The sequence below is a fragment of the Dermacentor variabilis genome, unplaced genomic scaffold, assembly GCF_050947875.1.
Source record: "Dermacentor variabilis isolate Ectoservices unplaced genomic scaffold, ASM5094787v1 scaffold_12, whole genome shotgun sequence".
In the NCBI taxonomy this organism is placed as follows: Eukaryota; Metazoa; Arthropoda; class Arachnida; order Ixodida; family Ixodidae; genus Dermacentor; species Dermacentor variabilis.
Window position 1 is genome coordinate 8411690 of NW_027460280.1, and position 21944 is coordinate 8433633.

Below are 21944 nucleotides of genomic sequence, written 5' to 3' on the forward strand. Positions count from 1 at the left end.
AGAGGGCAAGTAATCGAAGATTTTATTTTGTCTAACAGCATATGTCTTTTAAACTCGGGTTCACCAACATATTTCTCACCAAGCTCACGCAAATTTAGCTGTCTAGATTTAGCCTTCTGCTCACCGTCTGTTTTTAGCGATTTTAAGTGGGAAGTCCTGGATACTTCATATGGAAGTGATCATTTGCCGGCATTTATCAAGCTAACATCCCCATTACCTACCATAAACTCTAAGCCACGTCACTGGAAAATACATCTTGCCGACTGGCCACTTTTTATGAAACATGCAAAATTTGAGGAAGTCTTTTCAAATTAACTCAATATAAATGAAATTAATGAGAAGTTCACTGAAGTTTTAATTTCAGCAGCAGAAAGGGCAATACCTCAAACATCCAGTCTTGTGTGCAAAAAAAGTTTCCCCTGGTGGACTCCTGAGTGCACAGAAACAAAAAAGCTTCAAAATAGCGCCTGGGGTATGTTACGAAGACACCCCACCTATACCAACCTTTTATGCTTTAAACAGGCCGAAGCCAAGGCACGTTTTATCAGAAGGCAGGCAGAAATATCATCGTGGAAGAAATACGTATCTTCCATAAACAGTTCAGTCACATCTAAACGCGTGTGGGAACAGGTTAGAAAGTTTCGGGGAGACTACTCATCTTATACAATACCGTTACTTACAAGTCCAGACACACAAACAACAATACAAGAACAGGCAGATATACTTGGCGAACATTTCCGTGATGTATCCAGTTCAGGGAATTATAGAAAGGAATTTTTACAGTACAAACAGTCTGCTGAAAAACAGAAGCTGCCCACTACTGGCGCGTTAAATGAACCATACAATTCCCCCCTCACACAACAAGAAATAAACAGAGTCCTTTCTGCAGGGAAAAACACAGCGCCAGGACACGACCGTATTCACTACGCCATGCTGGCTCATCTATCGCAGGCATCTATAGAAGCTCTCCTTAAATTTTTCAACATAATCTGGGAATCAGGTATAATGCCCGAAGAGTGGAAAAAAGCAATAGTAGTTCCATTTCTAAAAGCCGGTAAATCCCCAACATCTGCAAGCAGCTACAGACCCATTGCCCTCACGAGCTGTTTGGCAAAATCATATGAAAGCATTATAAATATAAGACTCTCTTTTATTTTAGAATCAAGAAACCTCATAGACCTCCACCAGTGTGGATATAAAAAGGGTTGTTCAACTACTGACCATCTTGTCCGTCTAGAACATGAAATTCGGTATGCATTTTTACATAAATAACACTGTCTTGCAGTTTTCTTCGATTTAGAAAAAGCCTATGATACCACATGGAGATATGGAATTTTAAGAGACTTAGCAGACTTCGGCATCCGTGGTAAAATGCTGAATTGCCTAACTGATTTTATGTCTAACAGAACATTTCAGGTACGTCTGGGTACAGTACATTCTCATACATTTACGCAGGAAAATGGCGTTCCGCAAGGCTGCGTTCTTAGCACGACGCTGTTTATAGTAAAAATGAATTCAGTTAATAAGATTATACTGTCGTCTCTTATGCACTCCGTTTACGTAGACGATCTCCAAGTGGCTTGCCGCACTTCAAATTTGCCAACCTGTGAAAAGCAGCTTCAAATGACAATAAATAAACTAACACAATGGGCTAACAAAAATGGTTTCCGTTTCTCCACACAGAAAACAGTTACTGTTTTGTTCTCTCAGAAACGAGGGCTACACAGCGATCCAGTCCTAAAATTGAACGACACCATACTGCCGGTGAAACAAAACCATAAGTTTTTAGGAGTAACCTTTGACACCAAACTTTAACTTCCTAACTCGCATGAAAGCACTAAAGGTTAAAGCAAATGAAGTTCTAAATATCCTTAAAATTTTGTCTCATAAGCACTGGGGTTCTGACCGAACGTGCCTTTTACGTGTTTACCGGTCTCTTGTGCGAAGCCTTTTAGACTACGGCTCCGTGGTTTACGGCTCAGCCAGACAGTCCTACATCCAATGTCTTGATCCAGTACATAACCTTGGACTGCGACTGGCAAGTGGTGCCTACCGAACTTCACCTATTCCAAGTTTATACGTCGAGCGTAATGAACCCTCCTTACAGCAGCGCAGAGCATTCCTCACTTTTTCCTACGTACTCAGAATTCAGTCATCACCCCAACACATATGCTACAACATCTTCACACCATGCAACACACGCTTACACTACACAAATAAACTGAACACGATTAGGCCACTTGTCCTGCGGTATGAGCAATACTGTCGGGATTATGACATTCCCCACGAAGTCCTCATGGTTGCCAAGAAACCACACCGGTTGGCCCCGTGGCACGATTTCACACACGTGTGATTGGACGTTAACACATCTAAAGAAAAGAGACATCCCACACGAACACATTATACAAGAATTCCGTGCACTTCAGGACAATATCAAAATAACATGCAATATTACACTGATGGTTCTAAAACAAAAGATCACGTGGGTGTGGGGGCCGTAACGGAAAATTGGGAAACAAGTATTCGATTACCACAACAAGCCTCTGTCTACACAGCCGAAGTATACTGACACGTGTACTTGTCTTTATCGGGCGACACGTTTTGCCGCCTAACAAATGTTATCGCACAGCGCGGGACGAGCGTGCATGTATCCGAAGTTTCTGGAAAGTTATCGATGCTTCTATCCGCTGTCTGTTGTCGCCGAACCTTGTGTTATCTGATTTCATCACCTGACGCGATTGGTGTAGAACTTTGTGGAAGGCACGTGGGTCCGAACGATTAGTCTGGAACATTCGACGACTGCTCTATAAAAGCCGACGCGCTTGACCCGCAGATCAGATTTTCGACGATTGCCGACTGTGTTCGCCGCTATCGTTGTGCTTTAAGTGTAGCCTGTTTTGTGGGCACAGGTTCGCCCAATAAAAGCTAGTTTTCTCTTTCACAGTACTGCTACTGTGTTCTTTCTTCACCGTCACTACCACGTGACATCTGGTGGAGGTGCTAGTGCGTTCATGTACCGAACGCCCCCGCAAAGCCGCGATCCAAGCCCGAAGCCCGAGGACAAAACCGACACCGCCCAAGACCAGCGTGCTAGCCGCAGACTGCAAGGACTGCCCCCAGAGCACGGACTTCTACCTGAGGCGACAAAGAAGATCGTGGTCAAGACAACCTCAATGGCTGCCCCAGCATCCCCCGTTATCCTACAACAACCCCGGGACCCACCGACCTTCCATGGAGCAGCGACTGAAGACCCGGAATCCTGGCTGGAGACCTACGAGCGAATCGCAACATTCAACAACTGGGACTCCGACGACAAGCTGCGGCATGTCCATTTCGCCTTAGAAGACGCCGCCAGAACGTGGTTTGAGAACAGGGAGTCGACCTTGACTACGTGGGACCTGTTCCGTAGCGGCTTCCTACGCACCTTTACAAGCGTCGTGCGCAAGGAAAGGGCCGAAGCTATGCTGGACGCCCGAGTGCAGCTACCAAACGAGAACGTTGCCATCTTTACGGAAGAAATGACCCGTCTGTTCCGCCACACCGACCCGGATATGGCCGAGGAAAAGAAAGTTCGCCTACTCATGCGTGGTGTGAAGGAGGAACTTTTCGCCGGGATGGTAAGAAGCCCACCGAAGACCGTCGAAAAGTTTCTTCGTGAGGCGACGAACATCGAGAAGACACTCGAAATGCGGAACCAGCAATTCAACCGCCGTACAAGCTCTACCCCCTACGCAGGAATTCAATCACTGGCCACGGACGATCTGCGCGAGACCATCAGGGCCATTGTGCGCGAAGAACTGCGCAAGGTCTTGCCTTCATCGCAGCCTGAAGTGGCTTCGATCGCCGACATCGTAAAAGAAGAGGTGCACCGATCGTTTGGAGTTCCTGAGGTGCAACCAGAACCACCACAGCCTCAGCCGCAAGCGATGAGCTACGCCGCCGTCGCCCGCCGTCAAGGTCCCTTTCCACGACCGCGCCAGGGCCCCGTAACGCCGCAATTCCGTCGACCACCACCGCCGCCGCCAGCACGCCCACCCCTTGCCCAGCGCAGCTACCCGAGGAAGACAGACGTTTGGCGCGCTCCTGACCACCGCGCGCTCTGCTACCACTGCGGAGAAGCAGGTCACATCTACCGATGATGCCCATACCGAGAGATGGGACTGCGAGGTTTCGCCGTCAACGCGCCGCGTCCACAGCTTGGAGAGCGCCCACGTGACATCGCCGACTACCTCGCCGCTACTCAATGGAGCTCTCGACGACCGTCGCGTTCGCCATCACCAGGCCGCTACCTGTCGCCGCAGCGCCGACCATACACTGGCCCAGCCCGGGGCCGGTCAGCGAGCCCATATCCGGAAAACTAAAAGCAGCAACCGATGGAGGTGCGGTTGCTGTTCGTCGCACTGACGAAGATCCTCCGCCGCCGACGAAAGCGCCGAAGAAACCATCTCGACGACATAATGACGACGCGCCGCCGTCCCGAGGAAGTCAGGAAGCCAAGACTACACCGACGAAAGACGACTTGACGACGCGACGTACCAGCTTCAATTCAACACGACGCAGCCGTGATCCAACGCCAAGACCCAACTGCAACGCAAGACAAAGAACCACCGACCTCGACGTGCTTCTAGACGGCCACGCAGTCACCGCCTTAATCGACACAGGCGCCGATTACTCAGTCATGAGTGGACACATCGCCGTCCAGATGAAGAAGGTTAAGACTGCATGGGAAGGCCCTCAAATTCGGACCGCTGGAGGACACCTGATTACGCCGACAGGAATGTGCACAGCAAGAATTACCATTCACGACCGGACTTACCCTGTCACCTTCGTTATCCTCCAAAAGTGTTCACGAGACGTCATTCTCGGTATGGACTTCCTGGACCAACACGGCACAATCATCAACCTGAAGTCGAAGTCAATAACGCTGTCGGAAGATAAAGCGATACCGCCGGAGAGCCCTCGTAGTCACCACGCCTTGAATGTGCTCGAAGACCAAATGAGCATCCCGCCCCCTCCAGCATTGTTATTTCGGTCGGCACCGAAATACCCGCTGACGTAGAAGGTGTCATCGAAGGCGACCAACGTCTCCTGCTAGACCGTGAAATTTGCGTCGCAAGAGGGATCGCTCGACTGCATGGAGGGAAAACTGAAGTGTTGCTGACAAACTTCAGCCAGGAGTTCAAGCACATCAACAAGGGCACGACGATCGCGTACATCGAGGAAATTGTGGAAACCAGTAATGCGTTTGTCCTCTCGGATTCCGCCGCATCTACGCCGACGACCATGGTTCCCGAACCAGACTACGACATTAATCCAAGTCTCCCAGTGATTAAGCAACAGCAGCTCAGAAATCTGCTCCGGCGATACAAAAGCTGCTTTTCGACGACATCGAGGATTCGACAAACACCAGTCGCCAAGCATCGCATAATCACCGAGGAGTACGCTCGACCACTCCGCCAAAGCCCTTACCGAGTTTCGCCGCGAGAACGCGAAGCTATAAGAGAACAAATTGACGAAATGCTGCGCGACGACATCATCCAGCCGTCGAAAAGCCCGTGGGCATCCCCTGTTGTCCTGGTGAAGAAAAAGGACGGAACCCTACGTTTCCGCGTCGATTATCGTCGTCTGAACAAGATCACGAAGAAGGACGTATACCCCCTTCCACGGATAGACGACGCATTGGATCGGCTCTGCAACGCTAAGTACTTCTCCTCGATGGACCTCAAGTCTGGCTATTGGCAAATAGAAGTCGACGAAAGAGATCGCGAAAAGACCGCCTTCATCACCCCAGACGGCCTCTACGAGTTCAAGGTTATGCCATTTGGACTGTGCTCGGCGCCTGCAACGTTCCAGCGCGTGATGGACACGGTTTTAGCGGGATTGAAATGGCAGACCTGTCTCGTTTACTTGGATGACGTCGTTGTATTCGCCGGAAATTTCGACGATCACCTTAGGCGGCTTGCCACAGTACTAGAGGCCATTAAGTCATCAGGGCTCACTCTGAAGCCAGAAAAATGCCGCTTCGCTTATGACGAGCTTCTGTTCCTAGGCCACGTCATCAGTAAATCCGGAGTACGCCCCGACCCCCAGAAAACAGCTGCCATCGCAAAGTTCCCGCAGCCCACCGACAAGAAGGCAGTGCGTAGATTCCTTGGCATGTGTGCCTACTACACGCGCTTTGTCAAGGACTTTTCACGCCTCGCTGAGCCGTTGACACGTCTAACTAAATGTGATGTTGAGTTCAGGTGGGAAACGCCGCAGGCCGACGCATTTGAAGAACTCAAACGACGCATGCAGTCGCCGCCGGTACTTGCGCACTTCGACGAGTACGCCGATACAGAAATCCATACTGACGCCAGTAGCCTAGGCCTCGGTGCCGTTCTAGTCCAGAGGAAAAACGGAGTCGAACAGGTGATATCTTACGCTAGCCGGTCGCTGTCAAAAGCGGAAGGCAACTATTCTACGACCGAAAAGGAATGCCTCGCCATCGTTTGGGCTACAGCTAAATTTCGCCCTTATCTTTATGGCAGGCCATTCAAAGTCGTCAGCGACCATCACGCGTTGTGTTGGCTAGCGAGTATAAAGGATCCTTCAGGACGACTGGCACGGTGGAGCCTCAGACTACAAGAATACGACATCACTGTAACCTACAAGTGCGGACGAAAACACTCCGATGCCGATTGCCTATCACGCGCCCCTATTGACCCGCCGCCGCAAGATGACGAAGATGACGACGCCTTCCTTGGCATGATAAGCGCGGAAGACTTCGCTGAACAGCAACGGGCAGACCCGGAGCTAAAAAGCCTGGTGGAATATTTGGAAGGGCACACCGACGTTGTGCCCAGGGCATTTAAGCGCGGATTGTCTTCCTTCACGCTTCAAAACAATCTCCTCGTGAAGAAGAACTTTTCACCAGTCCGCGCCAACTACCTTCTTGTTGTCCCGTCAGGACTTCGTCCAGAAGTATTGCACGCCCTACATGACGATCCGACCGCTGGAAACCTCGGTTTTTCCCGGACACTATCGAGGATACAAGAAAAGTATTATTGGCCGCGCCTGACCGCCGACGTCGCCCGTTATGTCAGAACATGCCGAGACTGTCAGCGACGCAAGACACCGCCGACAAGGCCAGCCGGATTACTACAGCCAATCGAGCCTCCTTGCCGACCATTCCAGCAGATCGGGATGGACTTGCTGGGACCCTTTCCGACGTCAACAACCGGAAATAAGTGGATCGTCGTGGCGACAGACTACCTCACCCGCTTCGCTGAAACTAAAGCACTGCCGAAAGGTAGCGCAGCCGAAGTGGCGAAATTCTTTGTCGAAAACATCCTGCTTCGACATGGCGTCCCAGAAGTCCTCATCACCGACAGAGGAACGGCCTTTACAGCGGAGCTCACCCAAGCCATTCTGAAATACAGTCAGACAAGGCACAGGAGGACCACGGCCTACCACCCGCAGACGAATGGTCTTACGGAGCGGCTGAATAAGACCCTCGCCGACATGCTAGCGATGTACGTCGACGTCGAACACAAGACCTGGGATGCCGTCCTGCCGTACGTAACATTCGCTTACAACACGGCGGTGCAAGAAACAACACAGATCACGCCGTTTAAGCTGGTTTACGGCAGGAACCCGACGACGACCCTCGACGCCATGCTGCCCCACGTCACTGACGAAGAGAATGTTGATGTCGCTAGCTATCTCCAGCGCGCCGAAGAAGCCCGACAGCTCGCCCGCCTACGGATCAAGAACCAACAGAGGACCGACAGCCGACACTACAACCTCCGACGACGCTTTGTTGAGTACCAGCCCGGCGACCGTGTTTGGGTTTGGACCCCGATACGCCGACGAGGACTCAGTGAGAAACTACTCAGACGCTATTTCGGACCCTACAAGGTCATCCGACGTATTGGCGCTCTGGACTATGAGGTCGTGCCAGACGGCATTTCGCATTCACAGCGGCGCCGCGCACGATCTGAAGTGGTCCACGTGGTGCGCCTTAAACCCTTTTACGGACGCTGACGAACTTCGTCATTTTTGTTCTTTTCTTTGCTACGAGTGCTTTTGTTTATTACCTTCGTTTGTTTGCAGCATCGGGTCGATGCTTTTTAAGAGGGGGGTATTGACACGTGTACTTGTCTTTATCGGGCGACACGTTTTGCCGCCTAACAAATGTTATCGCACAGCGCAGGACGAGCGTGCATGTATCCGAAGTTTCTGGAAAGTTATCGATGCTTCTATCCGCTGTCTGTTGTCGCCGAACCTTGTGTTATCTGATTTCATCACCTGACGCGAATGGTGTAGAACTTTATGGAAGGCACGCGGGTCCGAACGATTAGTCTGGAACATTCGACGACTGCTCTATAAAAGCCGACGCGCTTGACCCGCAGATCAGATTTTCGACGATCGCCGACTGTGTTCGCCGCTATCGTTGTGCTTTAAGTGTAGCCTGTTTTGTGGGCACAGGTTCGCCCAATAAAAGCTAGTTTTCTCTTTCACAGTACTGCTACTGTGTTCTTTCTTCACCGTCACTACCACGTGACAATACGCAATATGGACTGTAGTTAAATAGAGCATAGCCGACAAACACGAAAACACAGTAATATACACTGATTCATTAAGCACACTGAAGGCTCTACACGCGAAATCCGTATGTGAACCCCTGATAGGGGATATTTTAAACATCGTAACATTAAACAAATATGGCCGGTTAATTAGGTTTTGCTGGGTACCAAGCCATGTCGGTATACCGGGAAATGAAGCAGCGGATAGGTGTGCATCAATGGCAGCGCGCAAATACATAACAAACACGGTGCTTCCATATCGGGATAGTATCACGGCGATTAGGAAGGCCTTGACGGCCAAATCGCTACAGACATAGGACCATTGCTTAAGCAACAAGCTACATCTTACTAAACCCGTAATTGGTGAGTGGAAGTCGTGCACTCACCAGCAACGGTTCTATGAGGTGATCCTGTGCCAACTTCGGATTGGACATACACATTTAACACACAACTTTCTCCTCCGAAAAGAAAACCCGCCGACTTGCGAAAAATGCAATCAACCTCTTACAGTAATACATATCCTTATAACATGTCCGCAGTTTGAAACCCAGCGGCGGAAGCTTTTACACAACCTATATAATTTAAACACACCTTTACACCCTGCCCTATTACTGGCAGATGACCCGCTAGTGCCATTTACTAACCTGTTCCACTTTTTAGAGACAACTGGTTACTTACACGAACTATAATGCAATGCAGGTTTGTCTGCTCGAACCCTGCGTTTCCTTTTGTCTTGTGACTGGCGCAGCATGGCCTTAGTTGCCTTTGTGCCATTAAAGCCCAACTAACCAACCAACTTTACGGCACATATTGCAAAAATTTAATATTTTGACTAACTTCCTCCATCACGTGTATTTTGCTGTGTTGTTACTTTCGATTTCTTGGTTGTTCACATATCTATCCACTGCCCAGTTCAAGTCGATGAATCACCTTCCACCACGAGGTGTATTTTGATGTGTTGTTACTTTCAATTTTACAGTTGCTCAAATGTAGATGTAAGAAGGACTTCGTACCAAGAAGCAGTTCGATGTTTATGCGAGAAATTATGTGACATTGCTCTTTATTTAGACTCAGGAATAAATGAAAAAAGTATTCTTATACTTGTTTTACATAATATTGCTCAAATGCCATCTTTCCACTGTGCAGTTCAAGTCAGTTAATCACCTTCACCATAACGTTATTTTGCTGTGTTGTTATTTTTAATTTATTGGTTGCTCAAATATCTTTCAATTGTTCAGTTCAAGTCAGTGACTCAGCTTCCACCATCGCATTGTATCTTGCTGCGTTCTTGTTAACACTAATCCTACTGCGTTGGCATCAAGTATAAATATTTTCCTACCTATAGTATGAGCTAATTATGGACGACATACCACATATTGTTCAACTTTACCTTTACGCCTTACCACTTTATAACGAACACAGTTGATCATTTGGTACACCAAAAATAACACCTTTATATTTACAGAATATTAAGTTTCACATTAGTTTTCTTGAAAATTGTTCATTATTTATAGTTTAATATTTACCAATGTTTCATTTATGTTATAACTCCATTTTAGCAGGAGAAAGCCCTATGTCCTTGTACTCTTGTGCATCCTTCTGCATACTTAGTTGCATGTTGTTTTTCTATTATGAATCTTATAATAAATTTGAATTACTGCAAAAGTTTTCTGAATTGTTTGCAACTTCAAACTTGACTGTGATAATTTGCACTGCCTATTAAGAGGCGATGCATGTGCCGAGTGTTTCAGCGAACACTTTCAAAATGTTCGCGAATGGCCTGTGGCAGATAGCACACTTCTAGTCCCTGAGCTGGCCTACTCAAAGAGGCGGACATTACTTGCACAAAAAGTTGAAATGCATAATCGACTAATTAACAAAAATTTACTAATTATGTTTTTGTGTAATTACCTGATGGCATATAGTGAAATTTACAAATTCTAGCCGTTTGCAAGGCTAGTGGTTGAAGTGGATGAGAAATGCATGAGCTGTGGCTGGATGCTGCCAGCCAGGACTGAGGCGTACTGGTTAGGATCGCAGGGCTGCGCCATCCCACACTGGTACCCAATCGTGGGGCCCTGGCTGCATTCCGGGAAGGACCATGGTCGCAGGGAAGGTCATGGCACCCGTTGCTTAGCAGGTAGCGATATCTGCCTTGGCCTGCGGAACAATAGTACGAGCTGCATCTCTGGCTCCCCTACCATCTGCTTTGCTTCCGTTGCCATCATCGGCTCCAACTCAGGACCCACGATCACAGCTTCCAACATGCTGCGGCACTTCCCAGCACCACCATTGGAAGAAGGGCACCACAGGCGCATAGAATGTCACCAACGCAATGGCACTGACGCCAGCTCGAGGAGCAGTTGGGTCCCTTGGCGCCACAGTATGAGACTTCCACAATTGGCTTGGGTATGGTGGAACACCTGGTGAGCTGTGTTCCGAGGCCTTGCAAGATGAAGGTTGAGTTTTCGTTACACATGGGGGGTGATGTTGTACCCTGGTCAATCACTCCAAGGAGCCATTGCTCATGAAACTTCCCTTGTAACCTGCGCACTTGAGGTGGTTGGCCAGTCTCTTTGTAGTGGCATGAAAGTGAGTAGGCAGCTGCACCTTCTGGTTACGTGCTGCACGCACTCTTCAGAACGCATTCAGAGAGGGAGACCATTGTGTCCGGGAAGGGTGTAGGACCTTTGGGCTCCTGCAAGACCTCAGCGATTTGGAGGCTGCACTACCTAGTCTGCTGCATCTTTGCCAGATGTATGTCTGGGAAGCCAGCCAGGTTTAGGACCTTCTGGCTCCTAGAATATCTTGGCAACTTTGACACTGCCTGCTCCACCACACCTGCATTCGGTTCGCTGGTTCGCTAGTATGTGAAGTTTTACTTGTTGGCAGGACACCATGTCACTCCAAATCACCATGGGCCATTATTGTAGAGGTCGCTACTTGTGAGCCTTGTATCCAGAGGCCTTAACGGGGCACCACAAGAGGTGGTTGCATAATACATAAGGGCCTCAGGAGGAAGAATAAACATCTTTGGTTTCTGCACACTGGTTGTGTGCCTCACACCTCATTTCCACTTCTGTAGCAAGACGGCTGAAAAACTTCTGCATGCAACCCAGCTTAAGATGGAGCCTGCTCTGCAGCAAGGTCCTACTGCAAGAAATAATAGCCCGGCAAGAACAAAGTGCCTGCGCACATCGCTCCATTTTGTAAGAAGAGGTACAGACTGTTTACGGCAGTGTCTTTCTACTGGACCATAACATTGTCATTCCTTCAGCCTTGTACCAGGACATTTTCGCCCTTACACGAGGGGCATTGGGTAGTGTACCGCTGTTAAGAATGGGCCAGGAAGCCTGTTTTGTGGCCCAATTGCAACATGCATTGAGCATATGCTAATCCAATATGCCAAATGTTCCGATACTCATGTGCAGCGTTCCAAGCATATGATACCCATTCTTACACCTGACAGGCCATGGCAGCACCTTGGCATTGGTCTGTTTCAACTGATAGGGTGTGACTATGTCCTGATCATTTGTTATTGTTCCTTTTGCTGGAATTTTGCTGTCTTTTATCCATACCCGGTTTCCCGGGGCGAGCAGCGGTAGCTGTGCTACCGCATGGCAATGGTCGTAGTCGAATTTTTGCTTAATCCGCGCTTTCTTGTCTTTGTATCGGAGGCTCCTGAGACCACTCGTCATTGACGGTACTAGCTTTTTCGGGTGCACGGGAAGCGTAGAGCGCAACCGTCGGCCCATCAATAGCTGGGCTGGGCTCGCACCCAAAGGACCTGGGGAGTCCCTATAAGCTAGGAGGGCCAGGTACGGGTCAACCACTTTTTCCAACATTCGTTTTACCGTCTGCACTGTACGTTCGGCAGCCCCATTTGACTGTGGGTACCTGGGGCTGGACGTGACGTGATGGAAGTCATAAGTAGTCGCAAACAATGCAAATTCTGCGGAAGCAAATTGAGGAACGTTGTCTGTTACGACAAGTTCTGGAATCCCGTGCCTAGCAAATATACTCTTGATTTGCTCAATAACCGCCGCCGCCGAGCTCGTGGAAGATAAAAGGGCAAGCTCTGGATAGCGCGAAAAATAGTCTACGACCACGAGATACGATCTACCATGCAAATGGAAAAGGTCAGCTCCTACCTTCTGCCAAGGCAAGCTGGGGGACTCTGATGGCATCATGGGCTCGGCTTTCTGAACGCGCAGTCTCGCGCACTCTCGACAACTGGTTACCAGAGCTCCTAGCTCAGCGCTGAGAGCGGGCCACCACACAGATTCGCGGGCCCTTGCGCGACATTTCATAATGCCCTGGTGACCAACATGCAACGAACAAAGTATTTCACTTCTTAGGTTCTGAGGCACCACAAGACGAGACCCGTGCAGAAACACACTGTCACATATTGTAAGGTTTGCTCTCTCCGACCAGTAAGGGCTTAGCCAACTGCTTACTTTAGAGAGACGTGGCCAGCCCTGCTTACAATACAACCGAAGTTGTTGGCAGGTTGAGTCTTTTTCTTGCGCGAACTTTATTTTGTTCCAATGGGCTGAAAATTTCAGTTCGCTGATGCAGCCTTGTGCATGGCTCGATACTTCACTGCAATCCAGCTCCCCTATCTCTACATCCGCTTCCGTGCAAGGTGCCCGAGAAAGGGCGTCGGCGGGGCCAATCTGTTTTCCTGGGACATAGGAGACTGAAAAGCGATATCGCATGAGCCTCAATCGGAATCTTTGTATTCTAGGGAGAAGCACATCAAGGGGTGACTGACCGAGTAGCGATACGAGCGGTTTGTGATCTGTCTCAAATTGAAATTCCAGCCCTATCAAAAACCCTTCCAGCCTTTCTGCCGCCCACGTCAGCGCAAGTGCTTCCTTTTCTATTTGCGCATACCATTGCTCTGTTGGCGTTAATGAACGAGAGTGGTATGCAACCGGCCGCCTTTCCCAATCTGATTGCACTTGCATGAGCACACAGCCGAGACCGAATGATGACGCGTCGGCGGACACAATAGTGCGCAGCTTAGGGTCTAATTTTGCGAGGCATTGCGCCAAGGTGATCAATTCTTTCAGAGTCTCGAAGGATTTTTTTTTTGCTGAGGCAGGCCCCAGTGCCACTCTCAGCCTTTCAAGAGAAGACTACGGAGCAGTGCTGACATGTCGGCAAGGTTGTTCACAAACCTTGCCAGATAGTTTATCATGCCGAAAAACCTGCGGACATCAGCAACATTTGATGGCGTAGCCATTTCGTTTATAGCTCGAACTTTCTTGGGATCCGGCGTGATTCCTGCCGCATCAACCACGTAGCCTAAAAACGCTACTCTGCTTACACAAAAAGAACATTTTGCCCGATTGAGTGTTACCCCCGCTGCAACCAACCTTTTGAGCACTGCGTGCAGCCGTTCATCATGTTCACGCTTAGTAGCTCCGTAAACCAGAATGTCGTCCATCAGGTTCACTACTCCTTGAAGGCCATCTAAGATTTCCGCCATTCGCTTTTGAAAGTATTCCGGGGCCGAAGTGATACCGAACGGCAGTCGCTGGAAGCAGTACCTACCAAAGGGGGTGATAAATGTTGTTAGTTCTTGACTTTCTTTCGCCAATTTAACCTGGTGAAATCCCGAATTGGCATCTAATTTCGAAAAGTATGTGGCTCTCGCCAATTGCCCAAGTGCGTCGTCTACGGTCGGCAAGACAAACCGTTCACGTAGAACGCTCTTGTTCAGCTGGGTTAGATCCACACAGATTCGAACTTCCCCACTTGGCTTGACTACTGGAACCATTCCTGCACACCATGTAGTTGGACCATCTACCTTACGAATGACTTTGCTTTTGACCATTTTGGCCAACTCTAGTTTGATGGGGTTCTTTAACGGGATGGGTACCCACCGCGGCACGAAAATTGAAAAGGGGACGGCGCCCTCATTCATGCGAATGGTGTATTCGCGTGACATCATGCCCAGTCCAGAGAAGAGCTGCGGATACATGTGCTCGTACTGTTTATCGTCAACCACATCAAGAAATTTGAGTACATCAAGTGCTTCAGTGGCTGGGAGCTCTAATAGGACACACTGCAGTGACTCTACAATGTACAGTGTTTGTCGCGTTGTTTTGCTTTTGCAAACAATATCTGCTAAAAAACAACCATTCACTTCGAGGTGCTGATTCGCAGCGCTTCTCAACACCACTTGTGACTTGTCTATACGAGGCAGTACACCAGGGAAATCGGGCGGAACAACAGTGACTTCGGCTCCTGAATCAATTTTTGCACTTACGTGCTGTGGCACCAGGCTCCCAGTTGTACAGCTTCCTCGTTGTTCGTAGGACTACGTCAAGTTCGCCTGTATTCGCCTCTTTTCTGACGGCCCTGAGTTCCTGTTGCTGTCAGTGAACTGTTTCCTTGAGCCTGGCCCTCACCAGAGCGGTCGCTTGTGTAAGGGTGGCATCCACCTGGAGCGCTTTCGACAGCTGCGCGTCCTCGAGGCTGACCACAAATCTGTCGCGGATCATTCGATCTCGGAATTCTGCAAATTCTCAGCGGTCTGCAAGCTCGTGCAGGGCTGTCACAAAGTTGTCCGCACTTTCCCCGGGTTCTTGCTTTCGTCGATGGAAATTTGCACTTTCATAGACTATATTCTTTGTGGCCACAAAATGGGCATCAAACTTTTTCTTCACTGTCTCTTAGCTTCGAGACTCCTCTTCAGTAAGGCCGAATGTCTGAAAAATTTTTCTTGCCTGCCTGCCCATGGTGTACAAAAGCGTTCGCACCTGGGTCTCCTCCGTTCTGTCGTTGAGCCCCGATGCGTAGCGGTAGTCATCGAATGACATAATCTATTCTGGCCATTTGGAAGTCCGGTCGAAGTTGAAGGATGTCAGTGGTGGGATGGCTGCCGGTGGCGGGGCTGCCGCTGGCGGAGCCTTCATTGCGCAGATCGAACGCCGCGTGAGCGCCGCAAAGGCAACTAGGATGGGGGAGTCGATCCCACTGCTGACACCATTTCGTGTCCGCTGCCGGAGCGGTGATGCACGCAAAAGACTGACGCCACTCCAATGTAGCCACGAACCCAAAATGCCCCATGTTTATTAGACAGCTGCTTTTTATCCCTTTTCCTCAATGACGTCACAGTCTGTGCACATGAGTGCCATCAGATCAGAGAACTGATAACACTACAGAAGCCTCCCTCATAAGGATGTTAAAAGGGGGGGGGGGAGATGTAGAGGTCGCCACTTGTGAACCTTGTACCGAGCAGCCATAAAAGGGCGCCACAGTAGGTGGGGGCACGATAAATAAGGGCCTCCAGAGTGGGGATAAACATTCTTTGGTTTCTGTACGCTAGTTGTCAACTCGTCCCTCAGTTCCCAAACCGAACAGTTACCATTGCTTTTAGAGAGGGAGTGGTCATGTGGAAACTAGCGCCATAGTCCATGTCACCGAGGCTATTCCTAGAAGAGGACAAGATATGCGCCAGCGATGGGCACGCACCATAGCTGGATGCTGCTGGCCAGGAGTAATAAGGCCTGCTGGCTAGGATTGTGGGGCCACACTGTCCTACAATGTAAACAGCTACAATAACAGAAAATGACGTGATACAGAGAGAAAAAAGTGACATCAGGGTCCCGTTGCAGTCTTTGACTTTGGGACCCTCATTTGTATATTGTATCTTACCAATGCATTGTATTTAAAGAATAATAAACTGAAACTGAAACTGAGAACCACAGAAAAGAACAGCTTATCAGTGTTGATATGAATGCATGCGGGTACCATCTGTCCCAAGAAACGGTGATCTTAATCCAAAAGCGCTTCTGATGGTACAGTTGCACAGCTTGAAACCAACTGGACCATTAACGAATTCCCGTGTCAACTGATTGTGATACTTATGCATAGGTCTGGCTTTAAAATCGTGATATGTTTGGTGCCAGGCCACATTGGCATAACGAATGATACTGCAGATGTTCTAGCTGTTGCAGCAAGACAGTAGACATGGAAGGGATTGAGGTGCCTTCTCGTGCCTCGTCCCCCAGCTCACGTGTTGTGCTTAGCTCATTGCTTAGCAAGCTGTTGGGCTTAGTTTTCAAGCACGTTGTGCTTGCCATAACAGCAACGAGGCAGACACGGCTAGCACGCCAGAGCTAATTTCCCACACAAACCGTGCTTCTCCTACCGTGGTCGAGTCACTGCATGAGCAAATGTCACAGGGATGAGCTCTGATTGGCCCCCTGAGTGGCGGGCCCCGGACACCTTCTCCAACCAAGCTCTTTTCCGCTTAGTGCTTCATCGACGTGGGAGATGCTCACAGGCCCACAACGAGTTGGTTACATGGGACCTTTGCACTCCCGCGACTTCTCGTTCTCATGCTTGGTGGACCGCTACCCGGTGAGCCTTTCCCCATAAGTGCCGTGACTGTCGCACTGTGCTGTATCTTGGGTGAATAAATCCGCGTCTGTTGGCAATCTGACTCCAGAGCCTTCTCTGCGCCATGTTGAAGAGTCAACGACCCTTGCTGTAGTGCCTTTGTGCGTTGTGGAGTGGAGGAGTGTCATGCCCTTTCTGTGACCGTCACTCGTACGGTGAGCCTTGTGCAAACCCATCTCCACAATGTGCACCAAAGGTTTCATACAAGGACCTCAAACATTTAGTGTGCTGATTCGCAAATGCTAGAAAGATTAGTGGAACTTTAGCCAGGATAACATAAAACGATTCCAAACTGTTTTTATTCCAAATCTGCATTTAGCCCTTCATGATAGGTCAAAATGACTCGGACCCAACTCATATGGGCTGGACCTGAGCCATTTTAAGCTATCATAGAGGGCTAATGGTGGGTTTAGAATAAACACATCTTGGAATTGTTTTACATTATCCCGGCTTTGGAAACAAGCTACACCTAATAGAGCCTTGACTCAGACCATGACAGATGTAAGGATGGCACCAGGCACGTACCCAAGGGTGGGGGGGCAGGGGAGCCCGGCCCCTCCCCCCCCCCCCCCGGAATCAAGTGGCACACCTCCCACCCCCATGCCCACACATTCCAACAGCGCCGCCAAATCAAGCTTGACACTTGACAGCTATTGGGCGGTCAACATTTTGCTGCCTTTTTCACTCCTTTTGGATGGTGGTAGTTATCGGCATCTCCTAGGGTTTGAAGGCCAATTTTCTCATTCATTCTGTGCCTGCGTGATTAACTCAAGATGCGTTCAGTTGTCACCATCTATTGGAATGGTCATACGCATCGCTGTTGCTTCGTTGGTTCAACCTTGTTTCGATTCATCCAAGGACCAGGAAAGGGATTCAGTCAGCTGGTCTGTATGCTCGTGGAACGAGTTGCAGCCAGAGAAAACGCCAGTTGTGTTTAACTTTTCCTTGTGCCTCATTACTTCCTCGATGATGATGATGATGAAAAACTTTTATTCAATAAAGGGAGACATTGCAGGCCAAAAATGGCCCTTTACGCTGGCAGATCCTCGGAACCATGTACCCATGATATGGGTTAGATAAAGTGGAAAATAAGATCATGCAAAACAGCATCTGTCAGCAAACATTGCAATAACCTTTAAACCAATAAGCAATATGACTCTCACCTATTACCTCGTGTGGCTTTTCCCTAATTGCACAGCACTTTTCGCGTAAATTGGCAACTGGAAACAAGAGTCGCAAGGCGTTCAGAAATTAAGCGATGTACTAAGGAAGAGAGCTGAGGAAACAGCCAAACAGGAAGGAAAAGTGAAAATTAACAAATTTAACGGCTGTTTGGGAAAATATTTATGCATCAACATCTTTTACTTTAAAAAAAACGGAAGTACAGAAAACGCCGCCAGAAGGGGAGAATGATTGCGTGTGTTTTGAATGACACTTCTACAGTTACCAGTTGAGCTGCCTGACCTAGCCACTTCTTATGTGGGTCTTTTTCTAACCTTCTGCGGCAGGGCGCTGTGCGTCTAGAACCTCAGCGCCCTGCGCTCTACACGGCTGTACGGGGCTGGCGGCCACACATTGTTACGCAACTTTCCAAACAACAATACGAGTTGGTTTTGGCACTTGGTAGAGCAGTAAATGAGGGATTCAAAAGAACTGTGATTGTTCCGCAAATATATATTGCTTTATAATTCTTCCAGACCTACTTCAAAAAACACCACTAGAAATCTTTATGTACTGGCAGGTCTTCAGAGCTTTTTCGGATGTGCCTGTGGCGATTTGAGCCTTTCAGGGCAGTAAAAGACATGCATTCATTTTTTTAGACATTTTCGAGGCCCCTAGGGAGTCTGAAAAATCGGACATTGACTGCACAACTGACCAATAGGATGCTTCAAATGGTCCACTGGGCGAATGCGCAGCGGAAAGAGGACAAGAACAGAAACGTTCTCCTCAACCGACACGTTGAGGAGTGAATGGGAAAGGAAGTGTGCTGCCGCTTCTTTGAAGGAGCTTGAGCTGAAAAAACAAAGTGTTGGCTTATGCCGATATGCAGGTGTTCCTTATCCAAGCCAAAATAAACTCTTTAAAGCAGTGAAACGCAACACTGAGACGCTGAGGGTATAGTGTTTTAGTGGAGTTTTTTTACGCTCAGCAGCTGAATGGAGTGGAAGCACGAATGCGCATGCACTGTTCGCTTAGCCGCAAGCGGGCTAGCGGAGCGACAAACACGGTCGGCTTACAAGCTGCCTGAGCCACTGCCATCTTTCACTAGCGAGGGTTGGTGATGCATGCACCCTCTCTCGCGCGTGCATCGAGGCACCTCACTCTTTCCAAGATAGCTGCCTCCAGTGACATGTTCTCGACCATGCTGTGCACTTCAACCACGCCTTTATGTTCGTCTGTACAACGCAAGCTACAGCAGCAATTTTGCATAGATGAAGATTTATGTTTGCTACAAGAAGTTGCAAGTGCTGACCCATTTGAAAACCTCACTGCATTGGGGGATGTGGTGCGATGAGATGACAAGGCATTCATGAGATGCCCCCTAATACTCGACACCTTCCACGCTTTGCATAAAAGATTTGCAGGGCCTTGTTCAATGACATAACACACGGGCAGTATGGTTGTTTTGTTTGCATTTTAGTAAGCTTGCCAGTCCTATGGTGACAGACATAGATGGTTAAAGTTTGTCCAGTTGTGAGAGTTCAAATTAAACATAAACTTGGCAAAGTCTTATGTCACGATTGGAGTGAGGAAAAAATTGTGTATGTGCAGTAATACTTCTCTACTCAAAGGCAGTGAATGAATAGTGTTTATGTTTCTGAATGTGAATTGTTCATGTAAAAAAATTTTTGCAAAGCCCTGGAATTTCTAATGTCAGCACTCTTTTTATCTTCACCCAGGAATTTCGCTGCCTCTTCAAGGATGACTGTGAGGTGAACACACGAACACGACGTTTCTGCCAGCGGTGCCGCCTGCAGAAATGCTTTGCCATCGGCATGAAGAAAGAATGTATCCTGAGTGAAGCCGAGAAGCGTGAGAAGCGTGCCAAGATCGAAGAGAACCGCCTTAAGCGTGCCTTACATCCGCGACAGAGAACGCAGCTATCTGAGGATGACGATGAAAGCCCAGTCAAGGTGGCACGCTATACATCTGAGCTTGAACTGGCAAGCAATGCAGGGCCATCAACTGGCCAGCAGCCCAAGGCAGACCGGCCTGACTCATGCTGCTCAGACTTAGAATCCAGCAGTTCTGACTCATCACAGCTGCCATGGCGTGACCAGTGCGGCTCCTCACAGGTGGTGCATGACCGGGCCATCCGTAGCCAGTTCTATCGAGTGCCAGGCTCAGATGTGCTGACCGAAGCTGAAACACACCGCATCCAGGAGCTGGCCACGGCCAACCAGGTGCTCAAGGTGCCGCTGGCCTGTGATCCTGAGCCCAGCCTGGTGGATGTGATCAACATGACGGACCATGCCATCCGGCGCCTGATAAAGATGTCCAAGCGCATTGCCGCCTTCAAGAGCCTCTGCCAGGAAGACCAGGTGGCACTGCTGAAGGGCGGCAGCACCGAGCTCATGCTGCTGCGCTCCGTGATGTCGTATGACGCTGAGCGCGACTGCTGGAAGGGACCTGATCCACGGCTCATGTCTATTCGGGTGGATATCCTCAAAGAGGCACGGGGCAATGTTTACGAGGAGCACAAGCGCTTCATCAATGCATTCCGACCCGAGTGGAGACTAGACGAAAACATAATGCTGCTGCTCAGTGCCATCACACTGTTCACGCCTGAGCGGCCCAACCTGGTGCACCGAGATGTGGTCATGTTTGAACAAGATACATACCTCTACCTGCTGCGGCGATACCTAGACACCCGCTACTCAGGCTGCGAGAGCCGGTCAGTCTTCCTGCAGCTCATCCGTAACCTCGAAGATATGCGCACGCTCAATGAGAACCAAGTCAGCATACTGGTGGACCTGAACCCCCATGAAGTTGAGCCATTGCTTATAGAGATTTTTGACCTCAAGTAGGAGGTCATTGTTGAAGTTGTGCAAAGTTCTGTCATCGTGATATTCAAATACTGGGCAGTAAAGCTGTCACATTGTGGAATTAAATACATTCTGGACTCATTGCTCTTACTGTGCAAGTTAAGAAATAAGCCACAATAATTTTGCAGTGATTTTTGCATGCAAGCTAGGAGCAAATACTGACCAATGTAAGACTTCTGGTCGTGGCCGCAGCAGTTTGCAGAGGTCAGCGATTGACACAAGGTCTTATGTTATCACAGGTAAGTTAGCTCAAAGTCGAAATGTTAAGATTTGCAGTGAATTGGCGTAGCAGTAGCTACAGCACTCCGGTACGCTGCGATATTTCAATTCAACTTCAGGTGACACATAAGAGGAAGCTTTAGCTCGAGAGCTCCAATCTAAATACATGAGATGAGAGAACTCATTTTTGTCAGCAACCACTGCACCAAATTTTGATTAGGTTTGTTGCATTTAAAACAAAAAGTTAAAATTTAGTGACTGTAAGACGCAGATTTTTCATTTATAGGCCATTTAATATTTTATAAAAAGGATTAAAAATTGCAAAATTGTAAAAATTTCAAGTTTATAATTGTGTCTCTGCAATGACAAAATTATATATCAGTTCTGCATACTGCACCTGATGAAGCATCTAGAGCATATGAAACCAATGTATTATACATCACTCTGAAACATACCACTAATTTGTGAGTAGGACTTTTGCAAAACCCTCCTAAACAATGTAACACTCTCACTTAAGCTGTAACTTTTTATATCAAAGTTGTCTGCTTTAGGTGTCCTGGATGCAGTTTGCAGAACTGCAATGTCCGTTTAATTCCAGGCTGGAAATTTAAAAAAGATTTGCTTTCTAGGGTCACTTTAATTTTAATTTTTATCTCAAATCCAACAAATTTCATTCAAATTTTATAAGCTATAAGCT

At 48.5% G+C, this 21944-nt stretch overlaps 1 protein-coding gene across 2 annotated transcripts in view; it reads left to right on the top strand.

Moving 5' to 3' along the window:
* Positions 1–21094, top strand: part of Hr96 (Nuclear hormone receptor HR96) — a 138960-nt gene extending 117866 nt beyond the window's left edge. For both annotated transcript variants that reach the window (XM_075676455.1, XM_075676456.1), the window contains one exon: positions 19883–21094. In XM_075676455.1, coding sequence (XP_075532570.1) covers positions 19883–21010 — 1128 coding nt within the window. In that variant the 3' untranslated portion in view covers positions 21011–21094. The remainder of the gene's footprint in view (positions 1–19882) is intronic.
* The last annotated feature ends 850 nt before the right edge of the window (positions 21095–21944 follow it).